Raw genomic sequence first — 19,618 nt, 5'->3', positions numbered from 1 at the left:
ACCTCACCTACCGATTCTAGACATTGCAAGTGCAACGCAAGCTTGAGTGTAGACCAACAGTTCACCAACAGTTGGAGGACATCACATTTAAGCCTTTTCAGTTTTGCCCAACTCCTATTTCAGAAGCAGGTAAGGAAACACTTCAGCATCAATCTTATTATGGAGTATATATCGATGACTATGTGTTTGAATGCCAAAGCCTACCGGGGCTCATCAATCTCCACCCTGCGCCTGCTTCCTAAGCAGCAGCCAGATTCTGCCCTGCAGCTTCCTCTGCAGTTGCGAGGGAGGCCATGTGCCATCTGGTCATGGAAGGGGAATGAAGATGAGGTAGGCCACACTTGCCCACTCTGAGGCAGAGTAAGCACCAAGCCTTCTCCACAGCTCTCTCCCCTTCCCTGACTCAGGTCCAGAGGGCAGGGCTCCAGTAGGCACACAAAGAACCACCAATCAGAAAGTGTCCCTAAGCCTTTTGAATTTTCCGTAGCAAAACAAGTTCTTCCTATGTGTAGTTAACTAAACTTTGGGTGTCTTCAATCATTATAGCATCAAGTACTAAATCCCATAACGACTATTTTTCATATGATTTAAGATCAAACCATTAATAAGTATTTTGAAACAACTAAAGAATGTCAAATTTACTTAGAATGATAACTGAACATTGTTTTTAAAGTTTAAAAATAGGAGAATTGGGAGAATGACTAAAATATGCCATCATCAGTGTTAAGGGAGGGAGACACACAGTGTGTGCATATTTTATGTCCGTACTTGTGTATCAACTGAGGAATCTCTGGAAAAGTGTATTACTGACAACATGGTACCTGTGCAAAGTAAGCAAGCGCCTGGGATGGGGGAGGGCACCTAGCTAACACACCAAGGCTTCATTTTCATGAAAATATGTGATGGCTTTGGAAGCAGGTTCAGGTGACAAGCGCTTAATGCACAAGTATAAAGACTGAGTATGGGCGTCAGCACTGCATAAATCAGGCTGAGGACCGGTGTGACCCAGCGCTGGGGAAGCAGAGGCAACAGGAGCCCGGGGCTCTCTGGCCAGCTGAGCATGAGCTCCAAGTCCAGCAGAAGATCCTGTTTCAAAAGCAACGTTGCCAAGCAGTTGAGGATGACATGCCATGTCTCTACAAGCAGGACGCATGTAAACACACACACAAAGGCATGCACCAAGTACAAACACACAGCAACACATTCACAGAAAGCAAATGTGGGTTCTATGTTCCAACACTAACACAGATGACAGCATAAACTATGCTTTCCTGACATACTAGAGCAACATGAGCTTTCACTGAAAGCAAGGTGAGTTGAGCTTCTGCTATTCCTGGTCATTTCCCTCAATACTTCCACTGTGTTTATTCCTAGGTGCTACTCTGCTGCTCACACTAAAAACAAAAACCAGGTTGCATAAATATTTCTACTTACTTTGTTATTGTTATTTGATAATTTCCAATAATATATTAATACAATTATTTTTGGAATAAGAAAAAATAAATGGCCAGATCATGGAATACTAGCAACTGCAAGAAAGCTAACGATCACTAAGAACTATGTTCTCGAAGGCCAGCAAGCCTGCCACATTACGGCAAGAGTACCACAGCGAAAAATCACCATGCCAAGTTATATCAACATTATTCTCAAAATGACTATCATTAAAAAATTAATCAAGGGGTTGGGAATTTAGCTGAGTGGTAGAGCGCTTGCCAAGCAAGCGAAAAGCCCAGAGTTCAGTCCCCAGCTCAAAAAAAAAAAAAAGAAAAAAGAAAAATGAAAAAAAAATTAATCAATAAAAACAAAAATATCCTAATAAAGTCATCTTTAAAAATAAAAATAGACATGAGCAAGTGCTCAGAAATTCAAATAAAATACTTGACACATAAAGATGCAGGGTATAACTTACTAGATATTTTAATGTGATACATAAAAATAATAAAATAACAATAAAAGTTTGTACCTCAGAGATAAAATGTCAGAATATTTATGGTAGGAGGTTTAGTGTGATCTCCAAACTGCTTTGACTTCCATTCAAAGATGTAAATATTATAACAACCATTTTTATGGACTTTTCTGCTAGTTTGTTTTAATAATAACACAGAGGCTATTCTCATAGTCTACAATAAGACACTGTCCAAGGTGAAAGCTATGTAACATGCAGAGGGACAACAGGAGACGCTACAAACACCTACTTTATATTAGCAGTTAGCTTAGCCACTGATCTAACCTATTTACCTTACCAACTGGACTGAGTTACAAACTGTTAACCTTGTAAACTGACAGAGCAATACTATCATTGATTATGAATACATACAATAAGCACTCAGTGAAAAATCCCCCAAACACAATACATAGGGCAGTGTCAAACAGTATCAGGCCGTGTTTGAGTTCTGAACTTGAAGTAGTTGTAAAGCTGTGAACGGCCAGTTTTCCTATTTTAACTACCACTGGTGCTGATTTTACTGAGTCACATCCTGACAGTACACAATATATCATACATCTCCAAATGACAATATTCTGCAAAGTCAGAATTTATTTTGTAAGAAATTAAATTTTTTCATTACCTCAAATATCTGTGCAAACTGGGTCTCTTTACTGGAAAATATGGCGTGAATGCAGTGGATGGCGTACTTGGCCTGACGAGGTGGTCCTTTTTTGGATTTGTGATGTAGGACAGGAAGCAAGGCTCTTAAAAAAAAAAAAGAAAAGAAAAGAAAAGCAAAATTTATGTTTATATCCTGAAATTAGTACTGTCTCAACCATGGTCAGAGAAACTTCTGTTTATATAGGAGAACAGTCAATACAGAAATTGGTAACAGGCCATCTTGATCGCCCTCCCCAAGGCTCAGTGAGCACTGCAGAAGAGGGGTAAGTGAGGGAGGGTGCTGGGAGGACTCTGTCAAACAACATCTTCTCCACACATCATGTCTATGCACCCATGAAGCAAGCCACAGCAGACATGGCTACCTACACAAGATAACATTCCATCACGGGGCAAAGCGGGTTCTCAGAAGGCCCTACCCATCCAAGCAGCTCCAGGCAGTAAGGAAATGGTTGCCAAGGAAGGGGCATCATTTTCTTCAGTGGTAGAGTCATTGATAAATTGTCCTTCTCAAGTAAACAACTCAACCTATATTCATCAGGAAAGAGGGACCAGATCCAACAAGCTAAGATCAGACTCCAGTCTCAGTGACTTGGGACCGTGTGCTCAGTCCACAGACTATCAGTGTAGCCACAGACGGCCCTCCCATGCAAAGGGAAATGACTACAGTGAGCAGGATGGCTCTGGCAGACATCCCCTACTTGTGTAATCTAAGAAGCCATTCTAACATACATGGGGAAATTTCCCCTCTCTGTTTCTTACTTTACTATACTGTTAATGATATTTTACTCCATATTTTAAAAGGTTTTTTGACTTTCTATTTTCTGCCTCTGACATTTATCTACATTTGTTCCTGGTTTTCCACTGTTGGTAATGTCTTCTCCTTTTCCATGTGTATTTCCTTCCCTTTCTACTGTACTTTTAGTACTACTTGGCTTTAAGATTATTATTCTTAAAAATAAAATTTTAGCTTTTTAAAACTTCCTTCTTATACTTATCATGTGCGTTAGTTCTCATTTTCGAGCAATCTTCTTACCTTTTGTGTATTAATGTCTCGTACCTTCCTCTCCATCATACTACACTACTTCTCTTCTTACATAATGCATTTTGATCATGTCCTTTCTACCCAATTTTATGGTTTTTCTTTCTCTTCAACAAACAGGCAACACATACACACAGACACAAGCAAAAACCAAAACACACAAGCAAAAGATCCATCGACAAAAATGCCCAAACAGAGCAAAACGAAAAGAAAAAAAAGTTTTACCAAAGTACCAATGAATTCGTCTTGTCTTAGCCAACTTCTCCTGGGCATGAGGCCTGCAGTGAGGTTACTATACCCAGGGAGACTCCATTGGAGGAAGCTCCTTTCTTCTTTGCAACAGCTATCAATTACAGATAACCTCTTGATTAGAGGTGGGACCATATCTGGCTTGAACCTGTTCATGCAGGGTCTTCCTATGTAGCCCTGGATGCCCCGGAGCTTGCGAGGGTGGACCAGACTAACTTCAAACTCAGAATCCACCAGCCTCTCCTCCCAAGTGCTATGATGAAAGGCATGTCCCACCATGCCTGCCTTTTTTTCTTTCAGCTACCTCTACTTCTGTTTTAATCTCTCCCTTTCCTGGCTGCTTCCTTAAACAGTCATTTGCTAATCTGTTCACCTAAACGACTTTAACCCATTGCACATTTTGAGTCAACTGTGCCGTTTCCAGTTTCCTGTCACTGACGGTTATCATTTCAAATCTTTCTGCATCCTATTGAGCTGGATGGAGGTGCTGGGACAGCGGTTTGCTCTGTCCTCTCTGAGGAGCGTCAGGGAGTGAGGGTTCAAGGAAAAGCTGCTCACTAAGTAGACCCCAGATTATAAGAGAGCCGAAATAATAGACGTGTCAATCATAATTCAGAAATAAACACAGCACACACACACACACACAGACAGACAGACACACACACACACACGGCATAAAAAAAGTCAACCAGAGCCCTCAAAAAAGATCATAATTCCTCCACTGAATTCAAGGATTCTAAAATTAGAAGAATTTCTAAGTTTACTTGTAGAAGTTATCAATAACTTCAAAGAGGTGAATGCAGTTAATCAATCAGTGCAAGGCCTGGAAAGAGAGACAACAGGACAGGGAAAAGTGAAGAGAAAAATCAGAAAGGAAACTGGAATTCTGGGCAGGAGGGAGAGGGTCAGAAATATAGGAAACAAAAAGCTCAGGAATTAAATAAAAAAACTCTACAGAAAAACTCACAGTGGACTAGACCACAGAGATCAAAGAACTTCATGAGAGATGGTCACAAGGCCAGGAAAACACTACATTCAAACATTAAAGGGGGAAAAAGTAAATGAATGATCCTGACAACTGAATGAACAAAAGAAGAAAAAGGAAAAGAGCATGACTGCTCTAGGTATGGTGGAAGAGACAGTTTATTAAAGGTACATGGGAGAGTCTAAACAGAGGCAGGACACCTGGGAGAGTGGACAGAGACCATGTGACCAGGCTGAGCTGAGCCTTGGGAAGAGAAGGAGGAGGGGAAAAGCAAAAGTAGGTACAGCAGCCAGGAAGCCAAAGAAACAAAGAGGGCCAGCAACCAAAAAGGTTGGATTATACAAGGAAGAGCAGCCCCGCTCCCCAGGCTGGAGGCTTCATGAAGGAGGGAAATGGGGACTGGGAGGGCCTGGTAACAGGAAGGGACTGAGGGCTGCAAGGAGAACCTGGGGGCCAGGTCGACTCTGATATGTTGATGAGCACCTCAGCCATTTGTCCCAGTCTGAAATCTACTAACAACTTCCAAGAACACAGAGACAAGATCAAGATGCCAGACTTAAGAATTCGTGCAGGAGAGATCAATAAAAAGTAAAGGCCTAGAGAATCTATTCAATAAAATTGTAAAATATTTCTCAAACCTAACAAAATGAGCATCCCAGCACAAAGAGGTGTTTACAATGGCAAATCGTCATGAGCAGAGAAGCTCTTCAGAACACATCATAGTCAAGACACAGAAAGTGTAAAACACAGTTTATTATCTACCAATAATAAACACCAGCCCATAAAAGCAAATACAGGAATTCACCAGACTGCCCCAGGAAATCTCTAGCAGCCAGAAAAGCAGATATTTTACTGCCAATCGGATTCCTATATCCAGTAAAGTTATCTTTCAAAATTGACCAGGACATAATGACATTCTAAAACCAGCATGAATTAAAGCAACGCTCTGTCACCACCCCAGCTGCAGTGCTGTAATTTTCCCAGAACTGAATCCTTTTCTCCTGGAGAGAAGAGGGAGACCGGGGGCTCCTATGACTTAGGGAACTTGTAAGAATCAAGACGCTAATCAAGTTTCCCAGGCTCCATAAAGTCTGAAGATTTACACCCGAGAGCCCTCCACAGGGCTGTAAAAGCAGAGAACGTTTGGGGAAGTCTCCCGAGTGGTGTTCCACACAGGTCAGGCAGGAGCCTCAGGCGAATAACGTTTATCAGCTGTCTCCTGTGCTGGCTTTGGTGACGCAATTGCCTTTGAATCACTGGAGCTCCTGTAAATAACCTCTCACCCACACTGTTATGGATAACCCCAATAAACTCAATGGCTTACCGGGTTAAATTTGGGTGGAATTTCCCCCTATTCCTCATCACTGATGCCCTATCTGAGGTAAACAGACAAATGTTCTTGTTCCAAAGAAAAATCACAATAACACTGCAAAAAACATCCCCAGATGAAGACCATGCACAGGGAAGAAATGAAGAGAGCAGAGGAGACCAGTTTCACGTGAGAAAAACATGAAGAGCATGAAGAAAGACCTGCGAAGGAAATCTATCACACTCAAAATGTAAGGCCCCGAAACCACTACTACTAGCAGGAAAGAGATAAAGCAATGCACAATAACCCACCAACTAGAAAGAGAGCCAAAGGCTTTAGGAATTAGCCAGCCTCTCTCTCTGACGAAGTGGAAATTTTATTAACTCCAATTAAAATACATAGACTTGCTAATAAACAAGATCCAGCTATGTCCTATATCCAAGAAGCATGCGTCAGTAACAGACGCTCACAGACTCGAGAGTCAAAGGCACGTACCAAGCAAATGGAAGAAGCTACAACCAGGCTGGCTCTACTGATAACTAACAAAGCAAACATGAGCCAAGCTTAGCCACAGAGGGCTTAAAAGACAAGCACAGGCCTCTGAATCCTGAAGGTGACGAAAGGGTCAGCCTCTGCAGCAAATGGCACAGGAAAAACGGGATCTCCTCAGCATGCAGGAAAGAACATCTCACTCTGAACAGACGTGGGTCAAAAAGACCTTAACGTAAGACTCTGAAAGCTCTAGAGGGAAGCTTCAGGATAGAGGCCTAGGCTGGGACTTTCTGAAAATAACAATAGCTCAGGAAATAATCCCAAGAATCAACAAATGGAACTGCACAAAATTTAGAACCTAGTGCACAACAACAACAAAAATAGTAACAGTGACAGCATTCACAATTCAAACTTATAACAGTTCTGTATCTGACAGGAAATTAGAATCTAGAAATTATAAAGTATCCCACACTTAAAACACCAAACAAACCAAAATCCACACCCCCAAGTCAATCAGTAATGGACAGATTAATGGAACGGACATTTACCAAAATGAGACAAACACTTGCAAGTGTTCAACTCCTCAGCCATCAGAAAAATACAAAGTAAACCTGAGATGCTGACAAGGAAGGACATCTGAGAATGGGACTTACGCATGGCTGAGGGCTGCTACAGGAATCAGTAAGCAGTTTCCTCAAACACAGAATGGAACTTAAAATAACTAAGTGATCCTGTTGTCCAGCTCGCTCCTGGGTACACATCAGCCAGAATCCAAAGTGTGTCGGAGCATTTGCAATCACATTACTGTAGCACAGCAGCCAAGATGTCCAACCAGAGTGCCACGCACACGCATGCACGCACACACACACACACACACACACACACACACACACACACACACACACACACGCATGCACGCGCACACACACACGCACCCAAAATAAATAGGGATTATGGAAAGGGCAAATATAAGTGAAGTAAAAGGAGATACATACATATCGTGTGTGTGTGTGTGTGTGTGTGTGTGTGTGTGTGTGTGTATGTGTAAGTAGGTAACAAGGCCCATTATCTTACATGCTAACTACAAAAGCCAATAAGGAAAAGAAATAAGGAAAAAAGCAGAAACTTTGACTAAAGGGATATTGTTCCACAGATATTATGATTAAGTCTAAATTCAAACCACAGATTCACTTCTTGCTGGTTATGACCTAGAACCATCAGCTTGTCTGAATGTTAGATTCCTCACTTAGATTAGTAACATCCTGTTGGGTAGTGCGGACATTTTCACTGAGCTAACCTATCAAGTGAACATACAATACGGTGTATAGGTAGACACAGTCCGTGTGTACAGCCGCTCTGCTCTCTGATCTGATCTGGGTAGCAAGAGTATCATCCCATTAAAAAATATATATCCTGAACTCACTTAAAAGTTAACAAAAAGTTCCAAACAATAGTACTTCTTATTCTTACCAAACATGTAAACTCCTGGCAGGTGTTTGCCTTTTATATCTACTTACTTACTCGGTAGATAAAAGCACTTAATATGCACATGAGGTGATCTGAGTTCAATTCTCCCAGAACCCAAAAGGAAGAGAGCACTCGATTAGCACCTCTGGCATTTCTCAAGTGCCTTAGATGCACCTGAACTGTCCATTCTGTGCTTGTACAGCAGGAACTACTTTATGATGAAATAGCTTTTAAGTTTTTAAGCAACACTAAAGCATCAGAAAGACGTACCATACTTGTCTTCGATCTTATAAACCTAAAATACCAACCAATGTTTTCTCACAAGAAAGGAAAGTCTACACTCAATCATAAAGAATTAACATAATTTTCCTCAAAACTTAATTTCTCTAGAAACAGTATATCCAAAATATTTATCAGAAAAAGCCAAACTCACGATCTGATGTGAGGGAAATCCTCTTCGATTTTGCTTCCTGTATTTTTGAAAATTTGTAGGGCAGCTTCCGCCACCTTTTCATCATCCATCTTCAGACAAGCCAGCAGGGATTCAAACGTCTCGGCAGAGTGGAATGAGATAGGGTGTGTAAAAGACAGCACCTGTGAAGGGTTTAGAAACATTACCTGTAAAGTCTTTTCATGTTAGTAATACACATGTAAAGTACACACTAGAAATAGTACTAGTCGAGAATCAATTCAGGATTAACTATGCTATGTTCCTGTGTGGAAGATTAATATATTTCTAGTCAAAATAATTTGGACTTTGATTATTTTAAGAGGTCTGACATAAGGGTAGGAAAACAGGGATATATAGGAAGCTTAACAAAATATTACTCCCCCCCCCCAAATAACCATTAGAAGAGATTAGATTTTAAAAAAATAAGTTAGGAAATGTATACTACCAGATCGTAAAAGGTACTAAAGTATAATAACCAAATCAGCACGGTAAAAGCAGTAAAAGAAATCGTCGCGTTCAGAGCGGTGGCACAGACCATAATAGACTTGCTTTCCTAATACACGCGCAGCCCTGCACTGATCCCCGCATCACACAGAACTGAGGCTGGCGGTGCACGCCCACAATCCCATCATCATCATCATCATCCGTATGTCTAAGGAGGATCAGCAAGTCAGGGTTGTCCTCAACTGCCCACAAGGGAGACTAGCCTACTCCATGAGACTGTCTCAAGGACAAATAAAGCAAACAAAAAGCCGCATGAGAGTGGGTCTAGCTATGCACACATCTGATCCCAATACTCAGGAGGCAGGTAGATGTCCATGAGTCTGGTCTACATACATAGTAAGACGCAGTGTCAAAATAAATCAAATCAAAACAAACAAAAACAGGTAACAGAAAATTAATAACACCAAGAGAAACACATACCTAGTAATGGAAAATAACATCAAATATTTCTTGGTATATTCTTTTAGAATAGGTCATATTTAAATTTAAAAAAAGCCAACCTTAGGTCGTGTATGCGTGTATGTGTTCATGAGTGAGTGAAATATATGAGTGTGTTCATCTGTCTGTGAGCATGTGGTGGTCAGAGGTCACTGTGGTTATCTTTCTCTATAACTCTCCACCTTCTGTCTTTCCAAACGGGATATCCCATTGACTCCGAAGCTCACAGTTTCAGCTATTGGAGCTAGCACACAATTGCCCGGGACCTGCCTGCCTGCCTCTCTCACACTGGGGATCCAAACTCAGGTCCTCATGCTTATAAAGCGAGCACTTCACCCGGAGCCATCTTCTCAGCCCCATTATAGGATTAAAAGTGTAGGATAATGAAATCTGAATACAAATGTAACAATACCAAACAGCATAAAATTACTATATAGTCTTATTTCAAAGATTTGTAAATAATCAGAATAAACAACATTATTAACAAAGATGTAAAGAAAGCTTAAAAGTTCAATAAAATCAATACAAATTTCAGGGAAATACATGACAGATGTGATGGCAAAGATAAAAGTCACTCAGGAAACTAATACAGCATTTTGAATACTCAGTATAATCTGAGTCATCACAGTTTACGGTTTCCCATGGTGTGAATATAAAATGTAGGCAACTAGGGCACGCCTTTGAAGGACCTGACTCTTACTCTGTCCCTGCCTCCTGCTGCCATAGGACAAGCACCATAGTCTACTGTGTGCTCCCTCCAGGATATCTCTGTGCCATCACGGGGCAGACATGAAGACAAGTGACCCTGGGGTAAAATCTCTACATCTAGGAGCCAAGGAAGTCCTTGGCTTTCCTCGGTATGGTATCATGGTGATGACAGGCTGGCTTGCTAACAGAGAAAATGGGCACCGAAAACTGGCACCATGACGACATCTCATCAGGTAGCTCAGAAGCCTTTGAAGCTGCTTTATAGAGAAACTGGGAAAGGTGGCGGCCTTCTTTGGCTGCAGTTTACTGAGTGATTACAATGGGAGCTTGGGGGTTGGGGGCACCCAGAAGGCTGGGTTCTACTGGGAGCTGCCCTAGAGACAGGCAGCTGTGTCTAGCAACTTGTCTCTGTTTTGTCGGAGCCCTGAGAATGTGCGTGAGGCTATATTTAAAAACGACAGTAGAGAACTGGTAGGGAAAATGTCAAGATTCTTTGGTATTTGGAATACAGCACGAAGATTACTGGCAGCTTTTAGTGAGCATTACATAAAGAATAAGGAACAAAAAGACAAAACAAAGAATGTAAAACCTGCAGTTTACCGATAAAGCAAGCTGGGTTGAAGACTAAGTGGTTACTGAAGAGATGAGCAAAACGAAGCCAAATACTCTGCACCAGGACAGAGGAACACGAGAGCATAAAACCACCGAACGGCTTTAACAAGAAGGCTCCAACAGGCCCTACATGGGTAAGTAGCCACTTGTCCAGAAATCACTTCCCAGCATGGCTGCTGCAGCCACAGCCAAGTGTGTCCAGCACCTCCTTGATTTGGTGACAAACTCTGGCATCTTCCATCTAATGCTAGAGTTTCAGACACGCAAAATGCACCGTTTTGAGTCATGGAACTATCCATGCAGACTTCAAACCAGGATCAGATTCCCTGTTGAGAGCCCCTGACAGAGAAATATACGGCTCCAGAGTGAACTCAGGGCTGTATTGAAGACCCTAGAAAGGTGGAGATGCCAGTCCACAAAATGTCTGCTAAGGAAAATTCTAGGCAGTGCACAGAACCAGGCCATAAGAATGATTCTAAGTCCTGTGGGAAGAAAGGGTATAGGGGCAGGGCTGCCCAAGCCCTTTGAAGCTCACACTGTGTGCTGCAGATGCTGGACAGAGTTACAGGATGCAATGCTTCGCTCGCTGGTATCTGACCTTGCTTCAGTCCCACCTCCCTGTGCTTTGCACCCATGCCTCCCTTTTGGAACAGACAAGTATGCCTTGTACACATCAAAAGCATGCAACTTTTTTTTGATTTTCCACAAGTACTCTAAGAAAAGATGTTCTTGATTCTCAAAGATTTTGAAGTTTAATTGTTTCAAAACAATGGAATTGCCAAACCTTGAAGCTCCAATGAAAAGGAAAACATGTTGTACAAGATGAGATGAACGAGCTTTAGACGCCAAGGAGAAATCGTATAGTTCGATCGATCTACAAGGGCCTCACCCAGAGGATCCTGTCTGGTCGGAAGATGACGAGTGCATGAAGACCAATGGGGCTGTGAGGATTCTAACTTCCCCAAAGGATTAATCCACTTACGAATTCACAGCTAAGGGGTGCCTTGGAAGGGTATGTATATTTTTGGAAGAGTATATATGAGGAACAAACTCTAAACCCTTCTTTTCTCTATGCTTCTCAATGGCTATGAAGTGACCATCTCTAGTCTAGAACACCCCCTGCCATGGTATCCTTGCCTCACCACCACTCAGGGACGAATGAGACTGAGTGACTCTGCACAAAGGCCCGAGAACTGTGAGCAGAAGCCCCTCTCCCCTCAGCTTCCTTTCTTACATACTTTGTCAAAGTGATAAAGCCACATAACATTCCAAACCAAAGTGACCGTGTAACATTCTACTTACTTGTCATACCAATGTTTATAACCTCAGTATAATAATTTCTATTCATCAAATATTTCCCATTAAAAAGCAAAGAAAATTTAAAAAGTTCATTCAAATCAAAATTCTAAGGAAAAGATTGAGTTATCAGAAGGTATACAAACAATAAAAAATTAATGGAGTCAGGAATTTTAAATGTACAGGAGGTTGATCACTAGTAACACTGTAGAGATTCCAGTACTGCTCAGACTTAGCAGATTAGCGCAATCCTTTATAACGGTAGCACGACATGTTTGTAAACACTGAATAAAGAGACTGCTACTTTCTCATACTAAGAATGGCATCTAGGGGCTGGAGAGGTGGCTCAGTGGTTAAGAGCACAGACTGCTCTTCCAGAGGTCCTGAGTTCAAATCCCAGCAACCACATGGTGGCTCACAACCATCTGTAATGGGATCTGATGCCCTCTTCTGGTGTGTCTGAAGACAGCCACAGTGTACTCACATGCATGAAAAATAAATAAATAAATAAATATTAAACACTTAAAATTCTTTTAAAAAAAATGGCATCTAGGAGAAATTTCTCTGTAAAATGTTATGAAAAGAATGTTTATTTTTTTCCCAATGAATAAAGGTTATATTATTTGAATAAAGCATAGAACATTCTATATAGTAAATGACTATCAATACAAACAATTTAAGCAAGACCCCTACAGGTTGGCTTCACTGGGATTCCAGATTAAGCACCAGAAAGATTTCAACAGCTGTAAACTCTGGGGAAACAATTATATACAATTTCTTTATAAAGAGCATACAGATTTATATATAAAAAATGTATCTATAAAATTTTTAATTTTATGTGTATATCTCCAAAAAATTCAAAGGTCCTTGTTCTCTTGAACCCAGTAATGACATTCTGGCTTGTAAAAGACATTACACACAAATTTTATTTTAGCACTGTTTATATGAATAAAACTTGGTAACTCTAAAGAGTAAGAAATCTGCAGTGATATGTTATGCTGAAGTGGAGCGTCGCTACTTCACACTCACTTTCTTGCTAGGAGTGAGTGCGCACTCAGAGACTCTGTGTGATATGCTGTACCCCTCTGAGACACTGGCCAGAAGTGCTCAGAGACAACTGACGCCCCAACCTCTCAGCCCATATCAATACCAGCTGAAAGCCAACGCTCTTAAATAAAACTGCACTTTAACTAAATAAAACTAATTACAATAAAAGTTTACAACCGTGTTTATGACTGAAAGGCTTCTAACTACTTCAGTACTGTTACGTTGTCAACAATGTGGTGATGTGCATACAGTCAAGAGGCTCACGCTGAGCACCACCCACTCTTGTCACTAATGAGTCTCGGTGACACCCTCTAAACTAAAATTAAGTTTGATGACAGAACTTAAAACTAAAACCTGGAGATTTTTCCACTTGATTATTTTCTAAACCAAGACTCCTCTCATTAGGTCACACAACTTTGAGAAAAAAATCTTAGGAATAAGTGACCTGAGCCCTAACGTCAGAATTTGGAAGGCAAGCCGAGCAGACCTGTGCCTACATATCCGTGTTCAGACCAGTCGGAGCGGCATACAGGCCTTCAAAGACGACACAGACCCGCTGTCTCGGCGACACTCAGGTGCAGATGAGTGAGCGCTCTTACCTTCAGCAGCTCGAGGCCCGCGCGGATAGCCTGATCTGTGGGGACGCCCTCGTCCTCATCATCTGCTGTCCCATCTATCGACTTATTCACCTGCTTGATAAGAGCGCTGCAGGGCGAGAAGAAAACACGAGGCTTATTTCTTTCTACTGTAATACGATAGCAGTCCAAGAAAAGGACCTAAATATTAAATAGCTACACAGCACACACGATTTTTGTATGGTTGTTTTCCAAACATTATTATAAAACAACTTACAGCAAAATAATCTTTTCAAAGTATGTTCTCTTCCTTTGCCCATTCAAATGAAACCAAAATGGGACCTGACTTCCTTTTTGAATGCCACCGTACCTTTACTAGTGTCTTCTCAGGAGAAGGTTTATCGTTCTAAAACTATTTACTACACAAGACTCTGGGCTAAGAGTCAGAAATCACAGACTCTAAAATTGTGACAGATACAACAAAGCCTTGTAAGAGAGCATGGGAAAAGCAGCGATGTTTCTCAGCTGGTGTTACTGCACACAAACCTCAGTCATGCGCTGACACTGACCTGACGCAGTCATTCACACCAAAGCACAGCTGATCTTCTCACAAGCACCAAGTAATGAAGTAACAGTACGGAGATAAAACACGCCAGGATAACGGTTTATGCAATGTTCCCTGGAATACCTGGTAGAGATGTTTCTTCAAAACTATTTTATGCTCAAATTTAGTACCAAACAGTGGGCTAAAGCATACCTGCCTCTCTAATAAGGATTTAAAATTGTCTTACATACAAAGTCTATTTTGGCTGGCAAAATGGCTCAGGGCTTAGTGGCCCTTGCCATCCAGCCTGGATACTTGAGCATGATCCACAAGACATACAAGGTAAGAAAGAGCCAATCCTGTAAGAGGTCCTGACTTCCACACGTGGGTCTCTGCAGATGCACCACTCTACACACGTACATATATATAATCATGTCCACACTAAAAACATTTATTTCTCTCAAGTATTTTCATTTACATAGTTTTCCCTTTTAAGTTTCCATAAAATGACTTTTCCCTGGTTTCATACCTCCAATTACCCAAATAAAAATACCCCACTTGAATCCTATTGCCAGCAGTACCATGATTCTTCTACACAGTAGGGAGATTAAAATTGTAACTTTTGCTTTCTTCTATAAGAATGGTAGGAGGGCCACAAGTAAATAAACACACACATACTAACAGTTTCATCTAAAAAGAACTACAGAGAAAGTCATAGACAGAATGACAGAGAACGTAGCAGAGGAACATGAACTGATCATACACACAGCCTCAGGGAAAGCATCAGCCAGAAAAACAAAAAATTGGCAAGTTACTTTAAAATCTGCTACGGTATTCAGTGAGGAACAAAGACAAGTGCATCCTATGTAATGAGACACGCTTTGTATGCTAACCTAAGATATAAACCAAAATTAAAAAAATAAATCAGTGAGATGATACAAACAAAGTTCCCAGGACAAGTGATTTTCTCTATCAGCAGCAATGAGCTAAAAAGCACAGAGGGTATGTACACGGAGAAGCCAAAACACGTAAGGTATCCAGGAATCCAAGCTGCTGACAGAATCCCATGTCCTTGGGGAACAGGAAGTCTGAACCCATGCACACGCCTGTCTGTCTGGAAGACCAATGCATGCCTGCTGCCAAACAGGAAGGAGGAGCAGTAAAAGGCTTCCCCTGTGAGACAAATCTGCCAGGAATACCTCAGAAAAATCAACACGGGTTCATGCAAAACATACAAGAATTTGTCCAACAAGGAGAAAACACTTCAAAAAATGGAAATAAATCAACTTTTTCAATAAATGATTAATTCAACCAACTATTACGTACAATAAAAACAGAAGAATCCTGATGCTCTCATAAATTCCAGACCAATTACAGATGAAAATGTAGAACACAAAATTACTTAACATACCAAAGTCAAAAAGAAGTCAAAAACCAAAAAGAATTATGTAATTTACTATTTATTAATAGACTTAGAATAAAATGCTGGGCTCATAATCTTAACATTCCTGTAATCAATTAACAAAAGAAATATGTTCCTCTGAGGTATCCATAGAAAAATAAAATAAAATAAAAGAATTCCCCCAAAGAAATAAAATTAGCCAAGAAACGTTTGGTGGGATTTTTTTTCCTTATTTAAATGCTTATCAGTTATAATAAAAAAAAAATGTAAAGGTCTCAACCATTTGCCCATCTATAAAATGCAGAGACTGCTGACAGGGCTGACAGAGCTTGTCTCTGAAGGGTCTGCGCCACTTCTGATCTAATCAGACACCTGCCATCGTTCCAAACCTGTAAGGCAGTTCCCATTCCACCTCGCTTCTCCCAGGCCTATTAGAAGCAGAACCTGCACTTGTGGGCCTTACGTTCTCACGTACCTGCTGGAGAACTAAGTTCCTGACCACAGAAACCAAAGGGCGACTCTTGGTCTTACTTGTAAAAATGTTCACCATTGTTAAGTGTAAGAAACCTGAAACAACCTGGACTTCTCACACCTCTCAATTTCCATTCTGTAAAAGGGTTTCCTTATCTGTCCACATTATTTTTCACTACTATTCAATTTCTCAATTTCATTTCGAACTCAATGCTACTTGATAAAAAACAAGAAACACAGCCATGTGAGGTGGCTTATTCCAACGATCCCAGCACTTGGAGGATAAAAGCAGGAGGGTCAGGAACTCAGGTCATCCACAGCTACATGCATGGCAAGTTCAAGGACAACTCAGGCTACATGAGAACTTATCTAAGTAAATACAAGACACACAGAAAGGGGAGAAAGGAAGGGGGAAAAGTAAAAAATTTCTTGCCATGTCCAAATAATAATTACATGTTGTCTCATCTACTTCAAAAAGGGGGGGGGGCTTTTTATTCTCTTCACGATAACAGGATTCTTTATGTGGACCTGAAGCCCTGTATTCCAACCCCTTCCAGGGGTACTCTTTATACTTTCCTCACGTATCCCATCTTTCTCTCCCATCCTCCCAGCATCTATTCACAGAGCACCACGGCAAGCAAAAGCTTAAGTTATCTTCCTCCTCCCTCCTCCACGCAGCACCTAAATCCGTGGTTTCCTAAGGGTGAAAGAATGAACTGGAGCCCCAAAGCTCAGTGTTAATAGCATCCACATCTAATCCCGGGCAGAGCACTCTATACTATAATGTAACAGATGGTGGGTAGCTTCAAAACACCCTGTATCCCTGTCCAGTTCCTCCGGCTTATGATGATCTCAATGCGTACGATTCTGTTTCTCCCATTTCTATAAAGGCAAAATCTTAGCTATGCTTCCTTCCTAGATAGAACAGTAACACCCAGAGAGGGTCTTCCGAGCTCTCTGAGGTAAAGTAATAAAGTAAAAGAGGAGAAGCTGGCGGACTGCACATGAGTAACCATGTTACATAGACAGACAGGACAGGTGACCGACCGCACATGCAAACACAGATGAGCAGCTGCCGTGGCAACCTGGCGCTGACGTGACTGTGGTCCTGCACCGTTGGGACACACAGAGGAGATTTACTGCTCAAGTCCAAGTACCTGATAGACTCAGTGTCAATGTGCACAGGGGCTATCCTCTCCAGGAGGAACTTGATCATCTCCAAGAAGGGGTTCGTAGGCTGTTTAGGGTTTCCCAGCTTCTTAGTTATTTCACGCTGAAATGCAGATTTGTAAACACTTATAAAAATATACTTAAACATATTTTAAAATATTAAAAAGCCTCTAACATTCTGTAATTCTAATGCTGAAAAACAGAACTCTATAGTTAAGTTAAAAAAAAAATCTAGATTAAGAATCGAGTACATTCCAAGTAAATAAGGTACACACTCTGCAATAGAGAAAAACCTCAACAACTGCTTTGAGTAAAAACGAGGTGAGATTCCAACCTCATGGCATACATCAAACACGATTCAAAAGAATACGAATAGAAGAGTAAAACCAGAATCAGAAAGACAAACTTTAACCAGCAATATTACCACAGAGAACTGTTAAGAAACTACATTCCTGGACTTCATTCTGAAGATTCTCACTCAGCCCACCTGGGAAAGAGCCAAGAATCATCTTTTTTCTAAAATGAATCTCAGGAGATAGATGAGTAAAAAACACTATTTGGGCTAACAGTCCCCAAGTTATACAGTCAGGCACAGCACAGAGGACACAGCTGAGCTTGAGGGAGCTGGTCATATCACACCATAATCAGAACTGAGGACAACTAATGCATGCACAGGAGTTCAGCTCTTTCTTCATATACAAACAGGTCAGGATGCCCTGCCTAGGGAATGGTGCTGCCCACAGTGGATCTGTCTTCCTACTTCAATTAATACAACCAGATAACTCCTCACAGACATGCTCAGAGACTGTCTTACAAATCAAACTGATAATTAACACCAATCATTGCAATGGAATGGAATTTTATGATCAAGGCACCAAAAGCAAAACGCAAGAGGTAAATATTTTAACCATACCTAGGTAAAAATTGATATCATGATATAAAAAGGACATCACAAACAAAATGAAAGCTGACAGAAAATTATTTGCAGCTTAATAACGACATGTTACAAACTACCTAGTTGCAAGATAAAAAAATTATTCTATAAAAATAGGCAAAGATTTTAAGCATTCAATTCACAAAGGAAGTATGAATGATTAAAAAAACATAAGGAAGGAGAAAAGTGGTCAGAATCTAAGCAACTAACATAATTCATATCAAACTGTTTTGTTTTTCCTTGGGTTTTGTTTCTAACAATCAGTGCACAGAATTATGATTGAGAACTACATGTTAAAGGCATGAAAAACACACCATTCATCCAAGTAATTACGTCTTCTAGTAATCTGTAGAAGTCAAGAACTTGTAAAACATTGCTATGAAAGTGTTACACAGTAGAGCCAGAAGCATGGGTATGAAACTGAATGTCAGCGCCATGGCAAAGTACAGCAGGGGTTTAGTTCGAGCCTCGTGGGGCAGCAAGACCCCACTCCAAAAGAAAGGAGAAGGGGGAGCTGTGAGAAAGAGCCGAGAATGTCAGTGCTCACCCAGCTACGGAGCACATATGAAATTTAACACTATAAAACCCAATGGAAATGAAATGTATAAAATTCTTTATATACGATAATTTCATTTTGAAAGGCATTATATTAATGGCAACTCTCTCTGGAGAAGGACCATAATTTATCTGAATTGTTAATTATTTAGCATTTCCTAAGTTGAAATAAGCCTAAGTTTCTTTTGTAAAAATGAGATATGTGTACTGAAAGAGTTCTATGCATGTCCACATGTGGATGTCCACACATGGGCTCTCCCTTACCACACAGCCTTCAGCCTGCTTGCAGGAGCATGTAGGGCTAACAAGGGCCTCTAGCTGTTTCCGTATTTTCTCATCATCTTCCAACACTTGTGTGAATTTCTTCATGAAGTCCTGGGCCTTACCAGGATCTGGCAAATTTCCTTAAATAAAATAAAGTTTCATAATTTCTCAAACTGATTAAAAAAATTATTTTGTATTTCTAATTAATAATCATCATCTACAAATTGCTCTTAGTTTAACAAATTGTAAAGCACCATAAATACTTAAAATCTGTAAGAGAAATCCGATTTGAAGAAAACAGGAAAAAGCATGAGGGTTAAGAGATGTCCACAGGAAAGGTCAAGCCTTCTAAAGAGCTCCTGACAGCATCTGGCTGACTGGCAGCCTAAGCAACACCCTGTTCCTTAGTCACTGCTCATACTTTCCTGCAAAAGTCCTTAGGAGAGACGGTCCATTACATTGTCCCACATCTGCTTGGACATTGTAAAGCAACCCCCA

The 19,618-nt window shown here is 40.8% G+C and overlaps 1 protein-coding gene across 6 annotated transcripts in view; it reads right to left on the bottom strand.

Annotated features, from left to right (window-relative positions):
• Nucleotides 1–19,618, bottom strand: part of Pds5b (PDS5 cohesin associated factor B) — a 131,645-nt gene that overhangs the window by 26,906 nt on the left and 85,121 nt on the right. For all 6 annotated transcript variants that reach the window (XM_032887088.1, XM_032887089.1, XM_032887092.1 and 3 more), the window contains exons 16-20: nt 19,121–19,260; nt 17,355–17,470; nt 13,805–13,910; nt 8,583–8,743; nt 2,568–2,691 (exon numbers count right to left, since the gene is read on the bottom strand). In XM_032887088.1, the coding sequence (XP_032742979.1) occupies nt 2,568–2,691; nt 8,583–8,743; nt 13,805–13,910; nt 17,355–17,470; nt 19,121–19,260 (647 nt within the window). The remainder of the gene's footprint in view (nt 1–2,567; nt 2,692–8,582; nt 8,744–13,804; nt 13,911–17,354; nt 17,471–19,120; nt 19,261–19,618) is intronic.

The sequence above is a fragment of the Rattus rattus genome, chromosome 16 (assembly GCF_011064425.1).
Source record: "Rattus rattus isolate New Zealand chromosome 16, Rrattus_CSIRO_v1, whole genome shotgun sequence".
Taxonomy (NCBI): domain Eukaryota; kingdom Metazoa; phylum Chordata; class Mammalia; order Rodentia; family Muridae; genus Rattus; species Rattus rattus.
Note: the sequence above shows the minus strand (reverse complement) of the source record. Positions and strands in the feature narration are given on the sequence as shown.